At 38.5% G+C, this 21,345-nt stretch overlaps 2 protein-coding genes across 4 annotated transcripts; both read right to left on the bottom strand.

Annotated features, from left to right (window-relative positions):
* Positions 1-2,090: 2,090 nt before the first annotated feature.
* cdkn1a (cyclin-dependent kinase inhibitor 1A) lies at positions 2,091-7,652 on the bottom strand. 2 transcript variants are annotated; one of them, XM_042497438.1, is made up of 3 exons: positions 7,483-7,652; positions 3,757-4,210; positions 2,091-3,667 (listed from the first exon to the last, which is right to left on the bottom strand). In XM_042497438.1, exons 2-3 carry the CDS (start codon positions 4,199-4,201, stop codon positions 3,612-3,614), a joined length of 501 nt encoding a protein of 166 aa, XP_042353372.1. In that variant the 5' UTR covers positions 4,202-4,210; positions 7,483-7,652; the 3' UTR covers positions 2,091-3,611. The 2 variants fall into 2 exon arrangements, with proteins under 2 accessions (XP_042353372.1, XP_042353364.1); XM_042497430.1 differs by lacking the exon at positions 7,483-7,652 and adding an exon at positions 5,282-5,344.
* Positions 7,653-13,570: 5,918 nt separating this feature from the next.
* Positions 13,571-20,217, bottom strand: srsf3b (serine and arginine rich splicing factor 3b). 2 transcript variants are annotated; one of them, XM_042504536.1, is made up of 6 exons: positions 20,019-20,217; positions 18,368-18,578; positions 17,516-17,656; positions 15,576-15,614; positions 14,494-14,580; positions 13,571-14,252 (listed from the first exon to the last, which is right to left on the bottom strand). In XM_042504536.1, exons 1-6 carry the CDS (start codon positions 20,200-20,202, stop codon positions 14,225-14,227), a joined length of 690 nt encoding a protein of 229 aa, XP_042360470.1. In that variant the 5' UTR covers positions 20,203-20,217; the 3' UTR covers positions 13,571-14,224. The 2 variants fall into 2 exon arrangements, with proteins under 2 accessions (XP_042360470.1, XP_042360478.1); XM_042504544.1 differs by lacking the exons at positions 13,571-14,252; positions 14,494-14,580; positions 15,576-15,614 and adding an exon at positions 16,637-16,936.
* Between the last annotated feature and the right edge of the window lie 1,128 nt (positions 20,218-21,345).

Raw genomic sequence — 21,345 nt, 5'->3', positions numbered from 1 at the left:
TGTCTTAAAATTCTGCTGCGACTGGCGCCTCGTCTCCTGTCAGTTTGCAAAAGTGGCCCCAAAGCAAAGTAAGCTGAGTATCCTTGCCCCAAACCCTCAGTTCAAACACATGCGCCCAGTGTGCACGCCGATGTGGGGCTGCAGTGATGTGGTGCCAAAGTACACAGTGTCTGCCTAAGCTGTGACTCACTCTCTTAATTTACCTTCTTCACAACGTGTGGAGTTACAACAACAGAAGGCTGTTTGAGCCACTCAGGACTGCCTGAAGTTGTTTTCAACCAACTTCAAATCTCTCTCTGTGCTGGCCTGTGTGTCTGTGTGTGTGCGTGTGGAGGGATACCCACTACAAATAAAACAAGCTGTCATCTCCGTCATACAAACAAACCTAAAATACATTTCAAAGAAGAAAAAAAAACCCACCTTCATCAACAGAGACGTTATTGCATAAGATACTCAAGTACAGTGGATGAAGTAGATGTTTTACTTTGATGCCAAAATAGAGTTATGCATTCAAACTTAAAGAGACAATTCACATCAAAATAAAGTACATATTTGTCCTCTTACCTAAAGTGCTGTTCATCAATCCAGATTTATTTGGTGTGAGTTGCTGAGAGTTGAAGATATCATCCGTAGAGATATCTGCCTTCTCACCAATGTAATAGAAATGAATGGCGTCCAAACTGTTGCTTAATTATAACTACTCCCCCTTTTGCAAGAGTAGCAGCTGAAATATCGGACACTGAGATCAATCATATCAATATAATGTGCTTTACTATTTAATATCATGTGCAGTAACACTTTGTAATATACTTTTCAATAATACTTGTTCAATATCTTGTGCAATACTACTTTTTGATGTCATGTGCAATGTAGCCTCTCAATCAAATGTGCTATGTTACCTTTCAATATTATGTGCAAAACTGTATTTATTTCCTTTAATGTGTGCAATATATTACGACTCCAATTCCATGTACAATATTACTTGTTCAATATCACTTGTGATATTATTTTTCAGTATGTGCAATGTTATTTCTTAATATCGTGAAAAATTACTTTATGTCACAAACACTGAACCACAAGCTTGGACCCAAATGCTGACTCAGACACAGGTGGGAAAATTAACAATAAGTCCTTTAATGCAAAACCAGGTCGGTACACAGGACATCCCAAAAAACTCAGGCAGAGGTACAAAAACAGCAGGAAAAAGGCAGAGTGCAAAAGTAGAAAAAAGGTCAAAATCACAAAGGATCACAAAACTTTTAAAAAGAAGCACCAGACGAGGTATCAAGACAAAGCGGCACAGCAGGAAGGGAGAACAGAGACTGTATGCTGAGGGGGAGGGAGATAATGAGACACAGGTGCAACACATCAGGGCTGGGCAGGTAATCACACAGGAGGGAAACACAGGGGCAGGAAGTGCAGGACCCGAAATGAGACAAGATGTGAGTATCAAAATAAAACAGGAAGTACAAGACAATGAAACACAGGGGGAACCAAAAAGGATAACAGGATGAGGCATGGAACGCATTGCTGATATTAGTTTTATATTATGTTATAGTTTTCCTATTTTATTACATTTATCTTACTTTTAATGTTATTGTATGTGCAATATCTCATTTCTAACAATACTTTTATATTTTCTTTTAGTTTGCTTATTTTACTAAATTTATCATAATATTCTACTGGGCAAATATGTTAGCAGTGCCCTTTTCACATTGTATTTATTTCTCTTATTTTTTTATTTATGTTGTAATTTTTGAGCAATCTCAGGCACAAGAATTTCCCTCAGGATTAATAAAATTCTGTCTTCTCTCAAGAGTTTCCTTGGGGATTGATGAAGATGTGTCTTATCTCATCTTTTAAGGACTCTCATATTTTCATTTTGACACAATGGTCCATATATACGTATTTTGTAATTGTAAAAATGGCTTTGACTTTTTTTAACTGAAATGCAGAAATATCTCCGGGCTGTTTCTCATGTGTATTTATTAGATTTGATAGGCTGTCTTTGACACACACACACATACACACACACACACACACACACACGTAAACACAAAAAAAACCCCAAACACTCTCAAGAAGTGTCATTTTAACATTTTATTGGAATTTGTAATTCTCACAATAATTACAAAAAAACCCTAAATTAACACAAAGCATAGTTTCTCGCAATAAATAAGGATAGATCTTTTTCATTTGTAGCTTTTAACATAACACAATATTTAGGACCTGTGCACAAGCATCTACAAACAGAAGTGCATTCAATGTTTGGGGCAATGCTGTGATTTGCTTAGCTTTGTATTTGCAGCGGCGACAGTGAACATTTCTAAGCTGTCAGTTGGTAAGGATTAGCATTACAGTGACCTTGTTTGACACCCATTCAGATTAACCATAGCAGCAGGATTTGCCAACATAGGCATGACTAAGTGTCAAGAACAAACATTTGTTTTGAGGCAGATAATGACACATTGTTACAATTGCACATTGCGTCCAAATGGAAAAGAAAATAGCACTTTAGCCTTAGCTTAGTCAATAACACATTTGAGAACACTGTCTTCTGATTGTCCTAAATGGAGCTTCAAATACCGAGTCAAATACCATAAAGGCACTTGATACAGGGTGCTTTGGATACAGCACCGATCAGATGTATGTGCAATACTGCAATGTTTTTTTTTAATTGTGCTACTTAACAGTGCTGTATTTAACTACATAGATAAATCTCTGATATATATCTAAATAAACCTAAATATAAGTGTTTTTAAGTGTTTCAAGGACATGGTGCTGCACTCCTAACCTACAATATCAGGTGCTGTACACAAGTCAGAGTCCGGACAGGGCACTTGTGGAGATCTGCTTTGAAAATCTGTCGACATACAACAGATGGAAGGAACTGAAGAGGACATGATGGCACTTCTGTCATTTTAAATCTAAAGCAAAGCGACTGCACGTGCAGGATATCAAAACTCTTCAAGCATATTCCTTTGAGTACATGATGGTAGAAAAAAAACAGACAGTACGTCCTGATATATTAAGTATAATACACAAAAAAACGACTCCTAGCCCTCATGATTTACATGAAAAAACATTGTAAAAAAAAACTAGTGGATTTTAAACAAGGAGCCAAAAGGGCTTCACCCATTTTTGATCATTCTGCAGATTTGCCACAGACACTTCTTGATGATTATAACCGACATGACATCTGTTTCAAGTGTATACAGTATTACGTTCATCCATCATATGTCCACTCTCTACAGAGCAGACGTTTTCAGCCGGTGGAATGTACAGTAGGAAATGTCAGTCAACACTTTGGCATCCCCGTGATCCAAATGAGTATAAATCCACTGATTCCAGAGATTACCGTTAATCTTCTCTGCTCAAATGTCCCCTTCTCACCACTGGGAAAAACACCAACCCCCCTCAGAGTAAATACAGTACCCTAATTAACCTGATAGTGATATGTTATCGTGTAGCTGAGGTCCCTTCTGTTGTCAGATGAATCACTGAGTGACTGTGCAGCAGAGTCTGTGCAGACTGGAGATTTCCTGAGTGTTGCACTGTTTGTGTGGATCTCTGGGGATATTGGCACCTTTTGCAGAAAGCTGCACCGAAAATTACTCGCCGGATTTGCGCGGCATCCCAACTACTCTTCTTTTCGCCTGGTAGAAATCTGTAGGGATAAAGGACAGGAAGTTCAGCTCATGCAAATCCAACATGAAATCACAACTCGTTCGCATTTAAATTGACCCGTTTATGTACCTGTAATGTTTGTCTGCTTCCTCTTCAGCCCCGTGCTCTCTCTTTTTTCTGGCGTTTTCTCCAAGTTCTCCACGTTGAGTGCACACCTCTGACGCGATGTTGGGATGTTCTCCTTCTCACTCTGTATCGACGACGCCCTTCCTCCTTTGGGCTTCACTGTGGCCTCAGCCGCCCTCTGGCCTCCTGCGTGTCCCACACTGAGCATGCAGGATCGGTACAGCAGCGGGACCTTGGTGCCTGGGATGCCCTCCCACTGGAAATCACTTCTCTCTAGAGGCTTGTCCGAGAAGAAGTCGAAGCCCCATCGCTGGCAAGCCTCGTCCAGGTCTTTTCGCAGGGCGGCCTGGTACTCCGCCTGCAGCTGCTCTCGGTCGACTGGGCCGAACAGGTTTCGCCGGGCAGGGCCGTTCGCCAGTGCGCTCAGGATCCGCTTATGAGTAGCCATCGTTCTACACTGCGGGGAACAGAGAAAAGACAGACGGTTAGTTTGAAATCATCAATAATCTGCTGAGACGGTGATGATGAGCTGTACCAACATTTCTCCTTGTTATCACTTCAGTTTGTGATGTCGACAGCTACAGAAAATAATTCTGTTATGTGACGTTACACGGAAATTATCCACGGAAAAATTATTGCAACAATCTCATTACACACATCAAAATTCCATAACTTGTCCAAAACTTTCAGTGGTTTTTACTAATTCCATGACTTTTCCAGGACTGAAAAAACATGTTTGTGAAATCCCAAGACTTTTCCAGGTATTCCATGACTGTGCAAATCCTGTCAATAAACCCTTTGGAACCCGAGCAAATTGTATCAAAAACATGGAAAGGTGGCAATGAGCAACTTAACGAGATTCGCCTAAAACAGTTAGGTTAACAGTTAGGAGAAAATTAACTGAAATGAATAAAAGAAATTTAAAAAAACAACAACAAATAAACAATAAAATGACCATAGGAAAGTGCTACAATAAACATAATAATTTTAAAGAGAATTATAAATGTAGTTTAATGGACATTTTTCTGTAGTTTTTTGTGATAATATCTAGCAATTCCCTCCAGCTAATTGTTGGGTAATTTCTTCATTACCGTTTACTTTTTTTTTTTTTTTTTTTTTAGGATTTTTGGTACATTTCTTGCCAAATTGCTCATTGTGTTTTCCCCCGAGTTTTCAAAAGAAATCAAACCAATGTTCTCAGGTTTCAGGGGTTTTAATGCTTCTGAAAGGCGTTTAAATGTAGCAATGTATAACTGACGTCAATCCAGGTGTTAAAATATGAATCTGCCAATATGCCAAAACAATTAATTGAATAATCAACCAATGGTTGCAGCTCTAATCCTTGAATACTCAATGATGAATTGATTTCTCCAAGGTGAATAAAAAGCTTAATTTCAACCCCAATCTAATTTTAAGATTAGAAAAAAAATACTTAAAATCCACTTAAAATCCATCCTGAGCTCAGTAATACATAGAACAAAAGGTTTTATTTCCCTGCTTCTATTTTAAAAGAAGAAATCTTTCTTACCATGGCTCCGATCAGTTACAGTATCCTCAACATGAACAACAGAGCATCTCAGACTGGTGTCACTGGGTTTGCTCTCTTTATAAGAGCTTGAGCAGCCAGTGACTCATTGGGCCCTCCTGTGCCACTCACTGGTACATGCCTGGACATAGTCTCAGACAGACTGGGACAGACATGTAAGGGCAAATCCTGAGCTGAGATCAGTGCAGGTTCACAGAGGCACCACTGGGTGTCAGTGTCAGACCTCCAGTCAGACCAGTTTAACAACCCTCGGGGAGCAGAGATGAGGATCATAGCTGAGGTCAGATTATTAAATCTTATCAATAAATCAGTGCTTTCAACCTGTGTATCTGTACAGATTGATCACATACAAACTATTACAAGTACAAGGGTTGAATGGTCACTTTCCTGTCAGCGCTACAGGAAGGAATCAGCTGTGTCTCAGGAGAATAATAAGTCATTTACAGTCATCCGGGAAGGGCCGGGCAGGATTCCCATTTCAGCAAACAATCAAGAGAAACCCGTCCCAGCCCACCCTAATTATCCAGCACTGCAAGGGAGATGAGGTCAGACACTAATGAAGTTCACTGATTTAATGAAGTATGTTTTATCAGAGGACAGAAACTGTCCTGGTTTTATGTGGATGATGGGCTGAGATGTATGAGCCACTGCACATTAACACTAACGGCAGTTTGACTTGGTCTGACGGCTACTTTAAAGCCTTTCTGACTGTTATATAAAGATTTAAAGCAAACATATTCCTAAAATTAAACCTGCAAGACTGTTTAATAAAATAGCAGAAGGTGGGACATGTCCTGTCCTGTCACCTGACTTGGCTGCAGCCACACAGCACCGCAGACTAGTCTGAGATCATGTGGCATGTTTCCAGGAAATTCAGTTCATTCATGTTCAGTTTAACACGATCCAAGAAACAAAACACCGAAACCAAAACTTACAACTTCCTGATTAACTGAAAAACATTTCCGAAACATTACCCCATAAATTGCGAAGGAGCTGTAACATTAATTAAAAAGAATATTTTTTAAAATCTCAGACTGATCATTAGACTGATAAGAAAAAAAGTATATTAAACAATAAAAATCTGCTTTTATTTTAACAGTAAATGATATATTTGTATTGTCCTTATGGGGTAATCACTTCTTAATACATTAATTAATAAATGTAAAAACTGTTGTAGATTCGAAAAAGTTAAGTTAAAATGTTCAAATATTTTACAGTCAGGTGTAAAAGTAACAATGACTGTGTAGTCTGGGGGCCTCCTGGGGCCCTTAAAAGACTTGCTTGGTTAACTAAAACTATAGTTTTACTACATCTTTTAAACCTGTTTCTTGCTAGAAAGGATAAGTATTCCATAGGTTTCAGGGTCGCTTCCCCACCCACTGTTACATAACTGTGGGCCTGCATGTCCTGAGGTCAGGTGGGGTCATTCATTGAGAAGAATATAATCAAAGTGGCTCCAGAAAAAAAAATAAAAATGTATATATGATCATATATGCTTGTTAAAACGGGTACCGAAAAAAAAATTGGGGGATCACCATTGTGACCCCCTCTTTTTTTCCATATCCACCTCACGGGATACTACGTCAGAGAGAGCCGCGCGGGGCTGGGCGGGGCGGGAGGAGTGATTCAAGTCTGTGGCGGGAGAAGGAGTCGCACATGTGCGGCGGAGGCACCGGCTCGTCTCGCGCTTGGCGGCGGAGCCTCTGCAGCAGAGACCCTGCCCAGTTTACTACAGTCTCCACGTGAGGCTGGAGCTCGTGTCGACAAGTCAAACTGGGCTGTCACTGGAGCCTGGCCGACAACCTTTACCTTACACATACTCAAATAACTGACGACAACCACGATGAGTTTTGAAGATTTTTGGTCAAGTTTTGGGTGATAAACTAAAACCTTGAAAGTGATATGCAGAAATAAACCCATTGGTTATAACACAAGGTCATATAAGTAGTGGAAGCGATTACTCATGAAAATGTTTAATTTTGTAGGACTGAAAGTATTTTTTAAAACAACATAAAAGTGACTATATAGTTATAGTTATAGTTATATAGTTAATAACCGTATAACCTTGACTTGTGTTTCTAGAGATGCTTACAAAATAAATAAAAGACAAAATCACTTTAGAAACTGTGAAAAAAACAAAAACAAAACCCAAACATTAACGCATTAGAAGTGGTATTACTTACATTCTCAGTCGTCTGCAGTCCAGTTGAAAGTCTTCTTAATTCAAACTTGCTGAATGAAGGTTGTTTATCTGCCTCCTTGTTTTTAATGTTTGCGGTGTAAAATATGCCCCGGGTTAATGTTATTGAGCCCACCCTCTCCAATGAATCAAATACAGCTTCAGCGGCTGGGTATTAGGCTATTTCTTGATCATATCTCCAAGTGTTCTCGCTGTCTTGAGCTAAACTTTTATTAACTGCGGTGGGCAGGGACCCTCCTCTCTCGTGCAGGGGCGGGGTCTGCGTGGCGCACACACGTGGATTTTTGCCGGTAAACACATGAGCACACGTGAGAGTTTGGCTCTGCATGAGTCGGGGAGGAAATTCCAGCTGAGGACGACCATAGACGTATATATGCTTATGGAGGACGGCCCAACAAGACTCCTGTCGAGGACTCTCACTGCGCATGTCATTGGACCACCGTGCAGTATCCCGGATTTACTTTTTTAACTCCTCCCATTTCAACCCAGGCACACTGTTAGTTTCAGATCACACAGATAACTGGACGAACAGCAAAACACCACTATCAGCTGAAAAGACAGTGTTTTCAAGAATAAAGTTAGGAAGAAGCAAGACACATGAAGAAACATATTCATCCTATCCATGTTTTAAATTCAGCTTTATTGAAAAGATCTGCACAAATTATCAATAAGAGAAATGACAGACTGAAACTGAACATAGCCTAAAGGGGGAAAAAAAATCAAAGAAACAAGCAAAAAAAAAACCAAAAACGAAACAAAAATAAAAAAACAAAAAAAAGAGACAGCACTTTTAAGTCATGTAGTACATAAATTACCAAATGGCAGGTTAAAATCATGTAAAGTAGATAGACTGTTCTTGTTAATTACACGTTGAAAAGACTTCATTAACTTAAAAGAATCAATTAAAAAACTTTTAAAGAGGAGGATGTCTTTGCAAATTTAGATTTGTGAATAAGAAATGTGCCTAACATGATCAAGAGTCATAAAGTTCAATGAGTTAGTTATTAGTTATAACATATTTAATTTTCTTTCAGAAAATTAAAAAAAACCTGAAACACTGGTTTCAGGTTTAAACACTGGTTTAAACCTGAAACCAGTGTTTCAGGTTTAATTTTACAAAACGTACATTTTTCATCTTCATCAGTGAATCTTGACACCTTAACATTAGTGAGGTAGAAATTGTGGAAATGCAAAATTAAATATTTATCCTATCCAATCCCACCTAAAGCCAAAGAAGTGACATATAATATTGTGAAAGACACCCATCTATCCAATCAGGAATGTTTCTTGGATCAACGGACTTTGGGGAGAGTATGAATTTTAATGAAATAAGTACAAGTAGTTGTTAGAAAGTAAAAACAGAATAGTTTACAATTATTATAATCAAAATTTTGTTGACTCGAGTTGTAAGAATAGTTACATGTATCAGTCTATGTTAACAGTTGTGAAATGTAAGTAGGGATGTCCCCATCAAGTTTTTTTTTTTGCACTCGTTCTGATCCGTGTCATTTGATATTGAGCATCTGCCAATACGAAGTCCCAATCCAATACTTGCATTTACCTGAATAATACAGCTCCACAATGCACACTCTAAGTACTTTAAAGGTATTAAAATCAATCTTGTGTTTAAAATGAACAACAAAAATGTATATTCCTTTTAATGTGGTGGTTAAATTGAACATGAAAAAAAGCAGTTTCTACTTACTAGAGTGGTAGCATTACAATAAAACCTAAATATCTGCAACAACACTTTGTAAAATCATTGCTGGTAAATACATTTTGTTGCTGCATCGGTAAATGCAAGTAAAGATGGTAGTTCATGGGTAACTCTTGAGGTTGCATTAACGGTAAAGATAAATACAGGTTTTGGAGCAACATATGCTGCCATCCAAATTACATGTTTTAGGGATGCCCCCGCTCATTCCAGCAAGACAACAAATTCTGCACATTACAGTTGCAGGTACTCTGCTGGTTTGCCTGCAGTATAGACTGGTCTCCTATTGAAAATGTGTGGAAAATATAGCAAAATATGCAAAATATAGCAATGGAGACCTCGGACTGTGGAGCAACTGAAGACGTACATCAAGGAAGAGTAGGGAAAAAAATAATCACTTTCAAAACTCAGTTCTCAAACTCAGTAGTAAACATGCACCTTTCAGTGTTGCAGGCATCAAATTCAGAATGAGTGTGTTTGTAAAAAAAAAAAAAAAAAGTAATAATTACATTAATGAGTCTGAACATTAAATATCTTGTTGTTGGACTATATTGAACTAAATATAGAGCAAAAAGGATTTACAAATCATTGCGTTCTGTTTTATTAACATTTTGCACAGCAAACTTGGGTTGTGTATAGTTGTGTATAGTTTTAATCATAGTCTTACTGAAAGGCTGATTTGAATCTGAACAGCCCATTAAAGCTGGGTTAGGTAGTTTTATTTGGCTTTTGAGCCTACCCCAGCTTTAAGTCCTGTCATTACTGAGGCTGTTTGATAACCTGGAAACATTTCAGGAAGTCAGTGCTCTTTGCCAAGAAGTAGACCGATATATAACTACAACACTTTGGTTATGGTATGTATCGCACAAACAGGATGTCATGTGTTAATTAGTGAGCTTTACAGGTCTCTGAAGGTGGATTTTGTTACCTTGGACAGAGCCAGGCGAGCTGTTTCCCTGTATTCAGTCATATGCTACGATAAGCTCACCGGCTGCTGGCTCTGGTCTCATATTTAACAGACAGCGTGATCGGCTAAATTACAGTTACTAATCAAACTGTTGATTACAAAAGGGTTATATCCAAATATGTTCTCATCAGTAACAAATTTAAATGTAGAATAAAACATTCAATCTGCTGCTTTGCATTTTTTTTTGCCATACGCTCTTTTTTTTTGGCATAACCAAATTCCAGACATTTTTCAATTTAATTGTCCATTTTAAAGCAGTTGTCAGAATATAATAAGTTACATTACTTTGATGAAGTAATTAAATGTAATGTTTCTGTTACAGTTTAATAGGGTAACTAGTAGCCAATTTTTTAACCATTAACATTTCAAAAGAAACCAACCCAGTACTGGCTGTACATGATGTCATCTAACTCAGCAAAAAAGTCACTAAACATGTAGATGAGGGAAGATGCCCCCACCCCCTTAAATCCTCTCCTAACCAACATACGGCACTAAATCTCCTCTCAACACATGTATTGAACGACTATGCTCCAATGAATTGTGACATTTCATCTGAATTGCCGCTTTCTTGAGATTTATTCCACTAGAACTACTTTAGGGTAAACTGATCTATTATTTTAGTCACTAGAAGATAGTGATACTTACTAATATTAAATTATACATAAAAAACACTTTGACAAACTTATATGATGATGGGGGATTTGTAGGGAGAGTCATTCAATTTATTTAAAAAAAAAAAGATTTTTTCCTTTAAAGTAAAAATGTAAAGTTAGACCCTTTACCCTAAAACATTAATTAAATGTAACTTTATGTACTAGATACCTACAAATAGTAATGCAGTAATAGTATAGCATTGTAGTTTCAACAGCTTGCTGGGGGGTTTAGTGCTGTTGGGGAGCAACTAGTTACATGTAATGGAGTTGTGTAACTACAAAATGAATTTAATTATAATCAGTTACTGTTACTGAGAAAAATAACTACAAATATATATATATAAATTACCAAAAAATAAATTAAATCACACTGTCTTATAAAAATGTTAGTGAATAAAGGGGGTTGCATTCAAATATAATATTTTTGGTAAAAGGTTTATATGTAGAATAAAGATGCTTTGCATCTTTTTTGCATTGCAGGAATGCCTTCTTTTAGCATATTTTCAGACAATGCAGATCAGCAAAGTGCAACACAGTGCAACATTTATGCATTTTAGCTTTATTACCCAGTTTAAAATATTTGTTAGAAAAGTAATCAAAAAGTAATCAAAAATGTAATAGGCTAAGATATATTACTTTGACGAAGTAGCCTAATTCAAATAGTTATGTAATTAATTACATTTTTAACAGGTTAACAAGTAATATTTAATTTTAAAAGTAACCTTCCCAACACTGGTTAATAATTAAAACACAGATACATCAAATAGACCGTTTGTGACTAAATCTAAAATTAGCTCCATCAAACATACATTTTGTGTTTTCTCAGAGCACTCAGCCTATCTCTTGTACAGTGCTCCGTGGCACAGTGTGTTACATAACAGTGGGTGGAAATACCGTAGGTTTCTGAGTGGATTCCCGCGAGCTCCTTCACTGTGAGACCCGTCTCCGTGGATACTGTGACTCATAGCTTCTATGATGTCATCAGCGCTTGAGTAACACGTGGAAAAGGGCGCGCAGATTTGAGAAACTCGTCTCTTGTGTTATGCCGGTTCACGTGGACTGTGTGCGTGAACAGGGAGCCGTGGGTTTGTCAGGGGTGGGACCGAAAAAAAGCTATTGGGCAGTGGGAGTGGAAATGGTGCTGTGAAACGTCTGTGGGAACCAGAAGAGACCCACAGCTGTAAATTTAGATATAGCACTTTCTCTGACCACAATGAACAATAAAACCTTAATGAGATCTCACCACCAGACAACAAAATTACAATGTAACCTCGACTTTGTGGTTTTAATTGATGAATAATGTCTTAATTTAACTACTGAAAATAGTTCAGGGCTCACTGAAGTCATCAAAAAAGGTTTAAACTATACAACTTACACACAGCCTACAGAGACTTTATCTGCAGCACAAGGACACCATTATTTGGATGCCTTATCGCTTATTTGTCCTGGTGAAATGGTTCAACTCTCAGTCAGCTGGATTATATAATGAACGCCGTGTACACCAGAAAAGGAGGGAAATCTGAGGATGTACACAGTGACATGAACTGGTCAGGTTACTTTTCTTCCCCACAGTATGTGATAAATCACAACATCCTCACCAATCCACTGTTACACATGTGCTGTTTACCTCAAATGAGTCAAAACTCTAATACATTTATTACATTTAGACTACAATACTTTTGTATGAGTATGGGTTGTATGAAATGGAACCTTCAATTTGATCTGAAATGTAAAAAACAGGTAAAACTTTTATTTTAAATCATATTTAAGGATCTATATGTATCATCGTAGTGGGTGGGTGTGACCTCACAAGAATGTCCTTCATGACCCTCCCTAGAGCTACAAATATTTTTCCTTGAGCCTCCCTGAGTGAGTGGAGGGGAAATGCACGACCCCTCCCTCCACTATAATTAACCATATATCACCATTTCTATTAGAAAAGTAATGTGATTTAAGAGATTTTTTTTTAAAAGAAAACATGCCTTTTAAATCCACTTGCAGGGTTTGAAGGTACTTAAAAAAGAACAAAATATAACTATTTTAAGTTGAAATTCCTCCTCCTAGGCCAAATTGAAGGACAAAACTTCCCCCACAGTGCTTAAAGAATTCTGCAGCGCCTCTCACCTCTTGCACCACCCCCTCCCTTCGCTTAACAGTCCCTAACTACATTGCAAATAATGTCTCCAATTCAGATTTGACTATCTGAAATGTGAATGTTTAATAAAAAAAATATATATTCAATATACTGTATATCAATTCTCAAATATTAACACAAAATTTATCTTGAAACTGCAAATGCAGATAATGAGATCTGTAGCTGTCAAAATTCCACATCTATACAATTTGTTTGTTTCAGTAACTATTACAATTTGGCACCTTAAAATAAGTGGGTGATACTGAATGATAAAATACATCCTGTTAAATATGCCAGCATACAAGGCAGAATAAACAGCACCACCAAGTGACGATGTGGATCACCTACAAGACAGAACTACACTTCAGTGAAGTTTGCAGTTTCAACACTTTTAAATAGATGTAGACATGAAGGAAAGCAGGTGCAGCTCAAACCAAAGACAGCCTATATAATAAACCTATTTGGACGTAATTAATTTCATGTGAAAGTGACTAAGGTTGGTCCCCGTTCAGCTGTTACTGATGCTCTTCAGGATGCCCTCTCAGGAAAAGATTATTCAGTATGTTGGCCTTTCAAGAGGAAAGAATAAATACAAACATAGTCTTTTGTATCAACCTGTATCTTTAATTGAAAGACCATCTCACATTGTATCAAACAAAAGAAAAAAAATAATGGAAAACTTCATAGACAAAAATCAGTCATGTTCATTACATATTTTTTTCTACATCAATGCCATAATTCTGCATCTTAAATGAGGGGGTGTGTTTATTACAAACAACCAACCGTTGACAGATGGAAACCTTCAGTGTGAAGTAAGAAAGTAGCACATTGAAAAGAGGTTGGCTTTACAGACAATCAAAAGGAGGGACTCTTATAAATGATCCCAATCCTTGCTTAAAAAAAAAAAAAAATGCTGGCGTTGAAAAAGAGATAACTACTCACACTATGTCAAAACTACACAGTACATTCATCGACAAGAAAACAAAACTCAAGAGAATTACCGGTGAACTGGAATGCTGGGTGGCACGACTGTTTCAGGACCTACGAGATGGACTTAAAGGCGAGGCGTCACACCTGTACACACCCACTCAATGTATGTGAAAATTACAACAAGGGGAGGGACACTAAAATGCTTGATTGTTTTAAAAAATCCAACACAAAAATGGCCACACGGCCATATTTAACTCCACCATATGAAACGGTCAAGTCTGTACAACCGTTCATCTTCAGCTCCCTTTAGACCTGACAGACACTGCTCTACTTTCTGTCGTTAGACCTGGAGCGGCTGTGGGAAGGAAAAAAAAAAAAACATCTGTTAAAGCTAGCAAGAATCACAGACCAAACTGTCATTGTTACACCCAGCAAAACAAAAACAACAGGCGCAATGGTTTGTGTGCTGCTGAGCCACATGAGTGTTATTCTCAGAGGTGTAGTGTCCTCGAGAGAAAAAACTGCAGTAAACTGTCAAACATCTGTTGGGACACAAGACTGAAATCATCTTAAGACGGCTCAAAAGATATCATTACCTCCTTGATCGTGAGAAGGACCTTGAAGGTTTGTGGTTCCTGTCCCGGGAGAGGGACCTCTCCCTCCTCCTGTCTCTGGAGAAAGACCTGCAAAGCCAAACCATCCCATTAAGTAAACATTTCACACAATAATCACACAATAATCACGGTTACATTAGCTACATGACTATAAAGGTTGAGTTCCATTCAGGATCCAGCTTCCAGACCAGAAAACCCCCAAATGCATTTAAAATAAATATTTTGTGATCATCACTTTCATAGTTTTGTCTACGTATTTAGATCAAGCAGTTAATAAGGCTATCTTTATAATTAAATACACACATACATTAATAAATATAAACATTTCATTTAGTGGCTATTAGATATGTTCCTGACAACTAATTTCCATAAAAGTACATTTAAACTTAGAAAAAAAACACTATGAAAACAGTCGAAATAGAGCACAAATCAATCTGTAAGGCTTCAACATTGTTTGAAGGTATTGTGTATATTATAAGAACCATTCAAAATTGTTAATCGCATTTTTTTGATAACCACATCGTATTTAAAATGTCACAGAAATGTGTGGCACTCGGCCTTGTAAACCTTATAAATTATCCTATAAAACATGACAACTACTCACTAAATCCAGGTTAACGTATATACTGAAAACAACATTCGTTAGGGAAATGTAATCTTTATCATACACACCGATTATTAGAGCAGCACTGTCATTGGATGAATGCAATCATTTATAATAATGATACTTTTAATAATAACATTAACTGTATGGTATTTTTGGTGACGACTAGTAAGGGTAGCAATGTTTCTTCGACTAGTTGCACACATTCACTAAAATCTGCAGTTCCTGGTTTCCCAGACAACAACAGATTAGGTTTGTTTAGGGTTTTGAGAGGATTCTGGCCTAATTCTTTATTTGGCTTTAATAAAATGACTACACAAAACTTGATGTAGACATCGTGACCTCTTCTTATGTCTTCCTTTAGAGACGTTTATTAAACACATATCTTAGATAAATATAGCTACAAAATATTCTGCACGTGGGAAAATATTTTGGGTTGACATCCCGAAAGCTGACATACCTGCTTCGACTGCGGCTGAAGCTCCTCCTGCGTGGAGATCTGTGCAAGGAAAATAGAAAAAGGTTACCAACACAGACGCACTGATCCCCGTAGAGCTCCACACTATTCCAATTCTTTACTTACATGGGCCTCCGTCAACACAGCCCTTTGTCTACTTTCAGTAACTCACAATGGAAATAAAACACTTGAGTATTTTTCCAGGAACACAATTATTTCACAATTATCTCACTCAAAATCTGTAACTTACTGGCAATGGACCTAGTGCATGGAGATGGCAGGTGTTTAGGAATTATATCTCACCTATTCCACAGTGCCATGTGCATCTTTAAATAACGTCATTGCCGCTTTTAATTTGAAGTGGTGAACTATGATACATATACAAGAGATTTTGCATGATGTCAGAGCCTCAAAGCTTACTGCAGAATTACAGCGAGCTTAAGAGCAGCATTTGCTCCAGTCAGAAGATTAAACGTCGCACTGTGGACTGGCCAGTGATAAAAAGACACAGAGGCCACCATCTGTATGAAACTGGTCCACTACACTTCAAGGGACAACATTAGGAATTGGAAGCTAGTAGCAAAAACAATTTACTGGTCGCTGGGAATAAGTCTGAGAAGCAACCAGGCTAAGATTTGTTAAATCCAACCATACAGCACAAAAGAAAACTTTTAAATGATCATTTGGGGGTTGAGGAGAGTTTTGATTGTGTGACTTGATAATTCTGCTCAGAGCCCCAAGACATACCAGATGTTTGTCTATAATCGAAATCTCTGGCAATGAACTTCCAGACTTCTGATTCACATAGTTTAAAAAAAAAAAAAAAAAAAAAAAAGAACAACCTTGTCAAACCAGCTGTCTCTTCACTTTCAAAACTGTAATCAGCAGTGTACTGAATGAAGCAGGAAAACTTACTAGTATTTTTGGTTTTCAACAAGCTAGATATGACGAAAGGGAGGCAGACTGCCGGCCGGGTAGGTAGAATTGGCTGAATAGGACTGGCCAGATGCTGCAAGGTGATTAGGTGGCAGGCAGATGGGGGCTGGCTGTGGCTTTTTTCCTGCTTTAATTGGTTAGCCGAAGGCTGCTGTTGGTAGGTTGTAGACATTTGGGAACGTAATACGCTGATTGGTCGGGAATGTGAGGTGGGCCGCTGCCGTTTGGATTAAGGTTGAAGGAGGAGGAGGTTGAGAACGGCATGCTGAGGAACCAATGGGTTGGTGCAACTTGACGACTGGCCATGCCTGGGTCATGTGACAGCACCAGCCAAGCTGATTGGTGCACGATGGTCAGCAGTCACATGATGCTGAAAGAGGACTAGTTGATTGACTCAGAGGGTGGTGAGAGGAGGCATGGTGACGGCTCTGCAACGGGTTTCATTCTTATTAATATAGATGAAAAATAAAAAGCATCCTCAAACAAAAGGAAAAAATGCATCACATTTGGCACTTTTATCCCCCCAAATTCTAAATAGATTACACTTTTACTGACACAGGAATTCCCTTATCTTATCTCACAAGCCTATTTTGCCACTTTAAAAGCACTTAAGCACTCACTAATGTTTTGAGTGCACAAAATACTTTACACTTCAAAAGAAGCATCAGTGCTTAAAGCATTCCAAGTGCGGCAGGCCAGATTTGAAGATGCATTTTGCAATAGAAAGACTTTACTACATACACTAGTATACCCATGGCATATGTCATTATTTGGTTATGAATGTCTATCTGTTTGGTTTCCTACATAAAATGACCAATAATAACAATGAAGATGAGACTATCACAAATGTACAATCAGCAGAAAAGATTACAAACACTAGAAATGCCCAGACTGGAAAAATATAAGCAACTAGCAGGAAATATACTGTGGGTAAGAGAGCAGAATCAGTAAATCACAGATCGACCATAGGCTGTCCCTGTTGGTCACTGTCAAAAAACATGTGTCACCTTCGCCTTGGTGGGGGGCTACGACGCCTGTAGTCGTCACGGTCTCGAGCACGCCTGCTCCATGGAGGGGGAGCGCCACGGGTTCGACTGCGCTTCTCGCCATTGGACAACTCTACACGCACCCGGCAACCACACAATGTCCTGTGAAACAACCATCATAAACCATCAGACCTGTATCAAGATAACTCCTGTTTCTCAGGATATATTTACTCCTTATTCCTGCCTGCAAACCTATGGCAATTCATCAGATCTGGGGTAGAAATCTTAGCTGTTCTGAGGATAACATCCGCTGGTTAAGTCTTGTACATTTTTGACATGTACATGTACATTTTCTGCCCTAATGGTGACACGTCTTTTCTGCATATGTATTGGAATTGCCTAGGGGTAGTATATTTTTGGAAAATGGCACCTATTGGACTTAGCATATATGGAGATGTCAGTATTAAAAATGCATTATGTCAAAAAATCAACCATCTGTGCCTGGGCTTCCCTTGTCAGCATTGTAAAAAATCCTACGTGAACAACCACTAGATCTTAGATCCTATATATCTATTGTTACTTTATTTATTATCAAAAATCTTATCGTTATTTTTACTTTATTTGGTTTCAAATTTTTCATTTTACTCTATGTCTCACTATTTTTTTCCCATCATAATCTCTTTTTTTAATTCTCCATTAAATTCACTACGGCCTACTGTAATGTGGATTTGGTTGATGCCAGAAGTGTGGGGTATGTTGTGCATTAGTGTGTTTGTTGTTTGGTCCCCGTGTTAAATAATAAAAAAGCTGATGACAAAAAAAAGATGAATTTTCTCCACTGTATCTCAAGAGTGTGTTTAGATTGATCCCTACCTTCCATCGAGCTCACGCACAGCATCAGTTGCATCTCTGGGATCTTCAAATTCTACAAAGGCGAAGCCTGGAGGGTTCCTGGCCACCCAAACACTACGCAGAGGGCCATAGTAGCCAAATGACCTCTCTAACTCTGTCTTGTTTCCATTGTTGCCCAGATTTCCAACGTAGACCTTGCAGTCTAGAGGACAGTCACGATGCATGACTGGATCTGAAACATAATCAAAGATAGGCAAATGATTATTAATGCAGCAGAAAGTTTATATTTCAGAGAATTACTTCACTAAAACATGCTGAAAATACAGTCCCTGTGCATTTTTATGCAAGGTTCCCACACATTTTCAGGGACACAATTTCAAAATATTTCCATTTCTTTTCAATGACTCATAATAGCCAATTTTTTTACCCTCTTGCCTGACTTTTTTTTTTTTTTTTTTTTTTTTTACACATATCAGATTCAAACTCTCTTTACGGCGAATTTGATGGGTTGATGCATTTCAGAGCTGTGTCACATTGACAGCCACAGAAAATACATTTGCTGGAGTGTTATGCTATGTGGACGGCGAGATTGGAAAATAACTTTTTTTGTCCACCAGCCACTGAATAGTTCAGCATTGTTTTTTTTTTCTTTATGGCTGGTGAGTTTGGCAAATTTAACAGCTGCTTGAATGTTTTACCAGGATTTGTCTGTTGCCAATTTCCAAGCCTAGTGGGAAATATTTCACATTAGATTACTGTATCAATATCCTTCACAGAACAAAATTCCATTACTTTTCCAAAACTCAAAATAAAAATCATGACTTTTCCAGGCCTGGAAAATGTGAGTGTGGAATTCCACTACTTTTCAAGATTTTCCATGACAGTGGGAACCCTGTTTATGGCACTAGATCACAACCTGGTGAGACAAAGACTGCTACCCCCCGGCATCACACAGGACCCATAATAAAGGCCTGGAATTTCGGCAGCACATCAAACACGATACCGCACGCTACTTTTCTGTTTTCTCCTGGAGAAAGCTAAAACCAATACATAACAGCAAGGTAACCGAGCGTTTGGTGTGGAAAATGAAAGTTTATGTACCCATTTCGTAAACATGTGCAGCGCCAGTTAGCTTGTTCCAACATATCGTTCAGCAATGCGTGCTATAATGTGAGAGCGACCGTAACGTGATACTATACTGTTCTTCACAGCGTGTAATCAATAAAAACATTTACAATAACGTTACATTCTTAAACACGTTTTGAGACGGAAGCAAGTTTGGCCTACAATCCGGCGTTATGCTAGTTTTGTCTTAACATTAGCTGTTATTCGGCAGATATTTACCCCTTAATCGATAGAAATAAGCCTCACTCCACTAAACAGTTACCCTTACACTTTAACAGACGTTTCACCTTTTAAATAAACTGTTTCACATTTGACAAAAGATTATGTCTCGACGCTTGAACGGTGGCTAACCGCTATTTAACGATAGCTAAAATGGCTGTCGCCATTCCGAGGCCTAGTGCTAAGCAACAGCATTCCGCTAACAACCACTGAATTAGGACCACAATATCAGGCTAAGCTAATGCGGAGATACGATTAATCGACCCAAAATATCATTCTTAAAAAGTTAAAGCACTACACACGATTAAAAATGTCGTTAAAACTCTACCTTTTTCGTTGAAAACCACAGGTCTGACTGTATGCGTTTCTCCTGCTGGTTTGTTCCTCTCGGTCGTCGATGGAAAATGGCGTGACGGAACATACGTTAGTCGGCAGGGTGACCCAGCTCCTGCTCCCTGGAGGGCGGGGTAAGATAGTATGGGTGTAAAAGAAAATTTCTTCTCGCCACTCATTAAAATTAACAGAGCCCTGACGCATTATTAGTATGTTTAAGTTCTCATGTTGTAGGTAAGATGTAGTTCTAAAATATTTAGGCATTTTAAGCACGAACGCACACTTTAAAGCTGCAATACCATCTTTGACCACAGCGTGGGAGTCCATTTATCGTGGCGCTGTTTCGACATTTTTGGCTCCACATCCATGGGCCATGGATCCACAGCAGACATATATGGATCCCCATCTCCAATAAAAATATTACATTATCAGAGTAGTTTTATTTTCACCAAATTCCTGTTAGGGGTCCAGGGGACTGGAGCCTACCCCACTGACTTTGACAAACGCTGGTAAATCTGCAAAATATAGGTGGGCGATTGTATACCCGCTGCCAGTGAATACAACACTAGAGCACACAAGTCTGCCTCTCTGTCAGCTTTTGTGTGTGTGTGGGGTGTGGGGGGGTGTTTTGTTGGTGTGTCCCTGCAATGTCAACATTATGGACAGGCAGAACAGGTAAATAATAGACAGCAGCAGGAACAGAGGCATTTGAAAACTTTTCAGTGGTTTCTTCTCTTTATATAACTCTTACTTATTCAGTCTCTCTTTCAGATTTGGTGCAGATGTACTGGGCTCAGAAAAAAAGTTTTGTAATGAATCCTGGCTTTGCATATCACAGCTGTATTTGCTTAGGATGTGAAATACATCAAAGAGCTCAGATACAAGCACACCAAAGTGTTTTCTAATGCAAATGTACCTATCTCTATGTCCTCACCTTACCTCCATCAACAATGGCAAATTGAATTGTGCAAGGTCGAGTGCTTCCCAGAGTTGAGTGGTTGCCAGCTGGCTTATCCTATCAGCCTGAGTTTCACTTGCTGGTATATCTTGGTCAATCAAACTATTATCTTTCACATTTGGGTTTGTGGGTTTCATGTGTGCCTTTGTCAAGTAGCTGCACCATGCAATACTCTTTCATCACATTTTTACTCATGGACCTCAACTGATGATGCACACTAAAAAGTCAGCATTGTTTGAAGTTTGTGTTGAAGTAGGCCTAGTTCCCTTACTTTCATCCACCCTCACCCTGTTGATATGGGTCTGGAGCCTTCTGCAGTGTGCATCATGCTCCTTTCAGTCAGACTTTTGTAGCCCACAGAAGG

This window comes from Plectropomus leopardus, chromosome 2, assembly GCF_008729295.1.
Source record: "Plectropomus leopardus isolate mb chromosome 2, YSFRI_Pleo_2.0, whole genome shotgun sequence".
In the NCBI taxonomy this organism is placed as follows: Eukaryota; Metazoa; Chordata; class Actinopteri; order Perciformes; family Serranidae; genus Plectropomus; species Plectropomus leopardus.
Note: the sequence above shows the minus strand (reverse complement) of the source record. Positions and strands in the feature narration are given on the sequence as shown.

Excerpts from the sequence above, each read along its gene's own strand:
- cdkn1a (XM_042497430.1), bottom strand. Across the intron at positions 3,668-3,756 it reads GAAGCAGACAAACATTACAG|ATTTCTACCAGGCGAAAAGA; the intron begins GTACATAAACGG and ends TTATCCCTACAG.
- srsf3b (XM_042504536.1), bottom strand. The coding sequence starts at position 20,202 with ATGAGTGGCGAGAAGAAATTTTCTTTTACACCCATACTATCTTACCCC. Across the intron at positions 18,579-20,018 it reads TGTGGTTTTCAACGAAAAAG|ATCCAGTCATGCATCGTGAC; the intron begins GTAGAGTTTTAA and ends ATTATGTTTCAG. Across the intron at positions 15,615-17,515 it reads AGCCCCCCACCAAGGCGAAG|ATCTCCACGCAGGAGGAGCT; the intron begins GTGACACATGTT and ends TTCCTTGCACAG.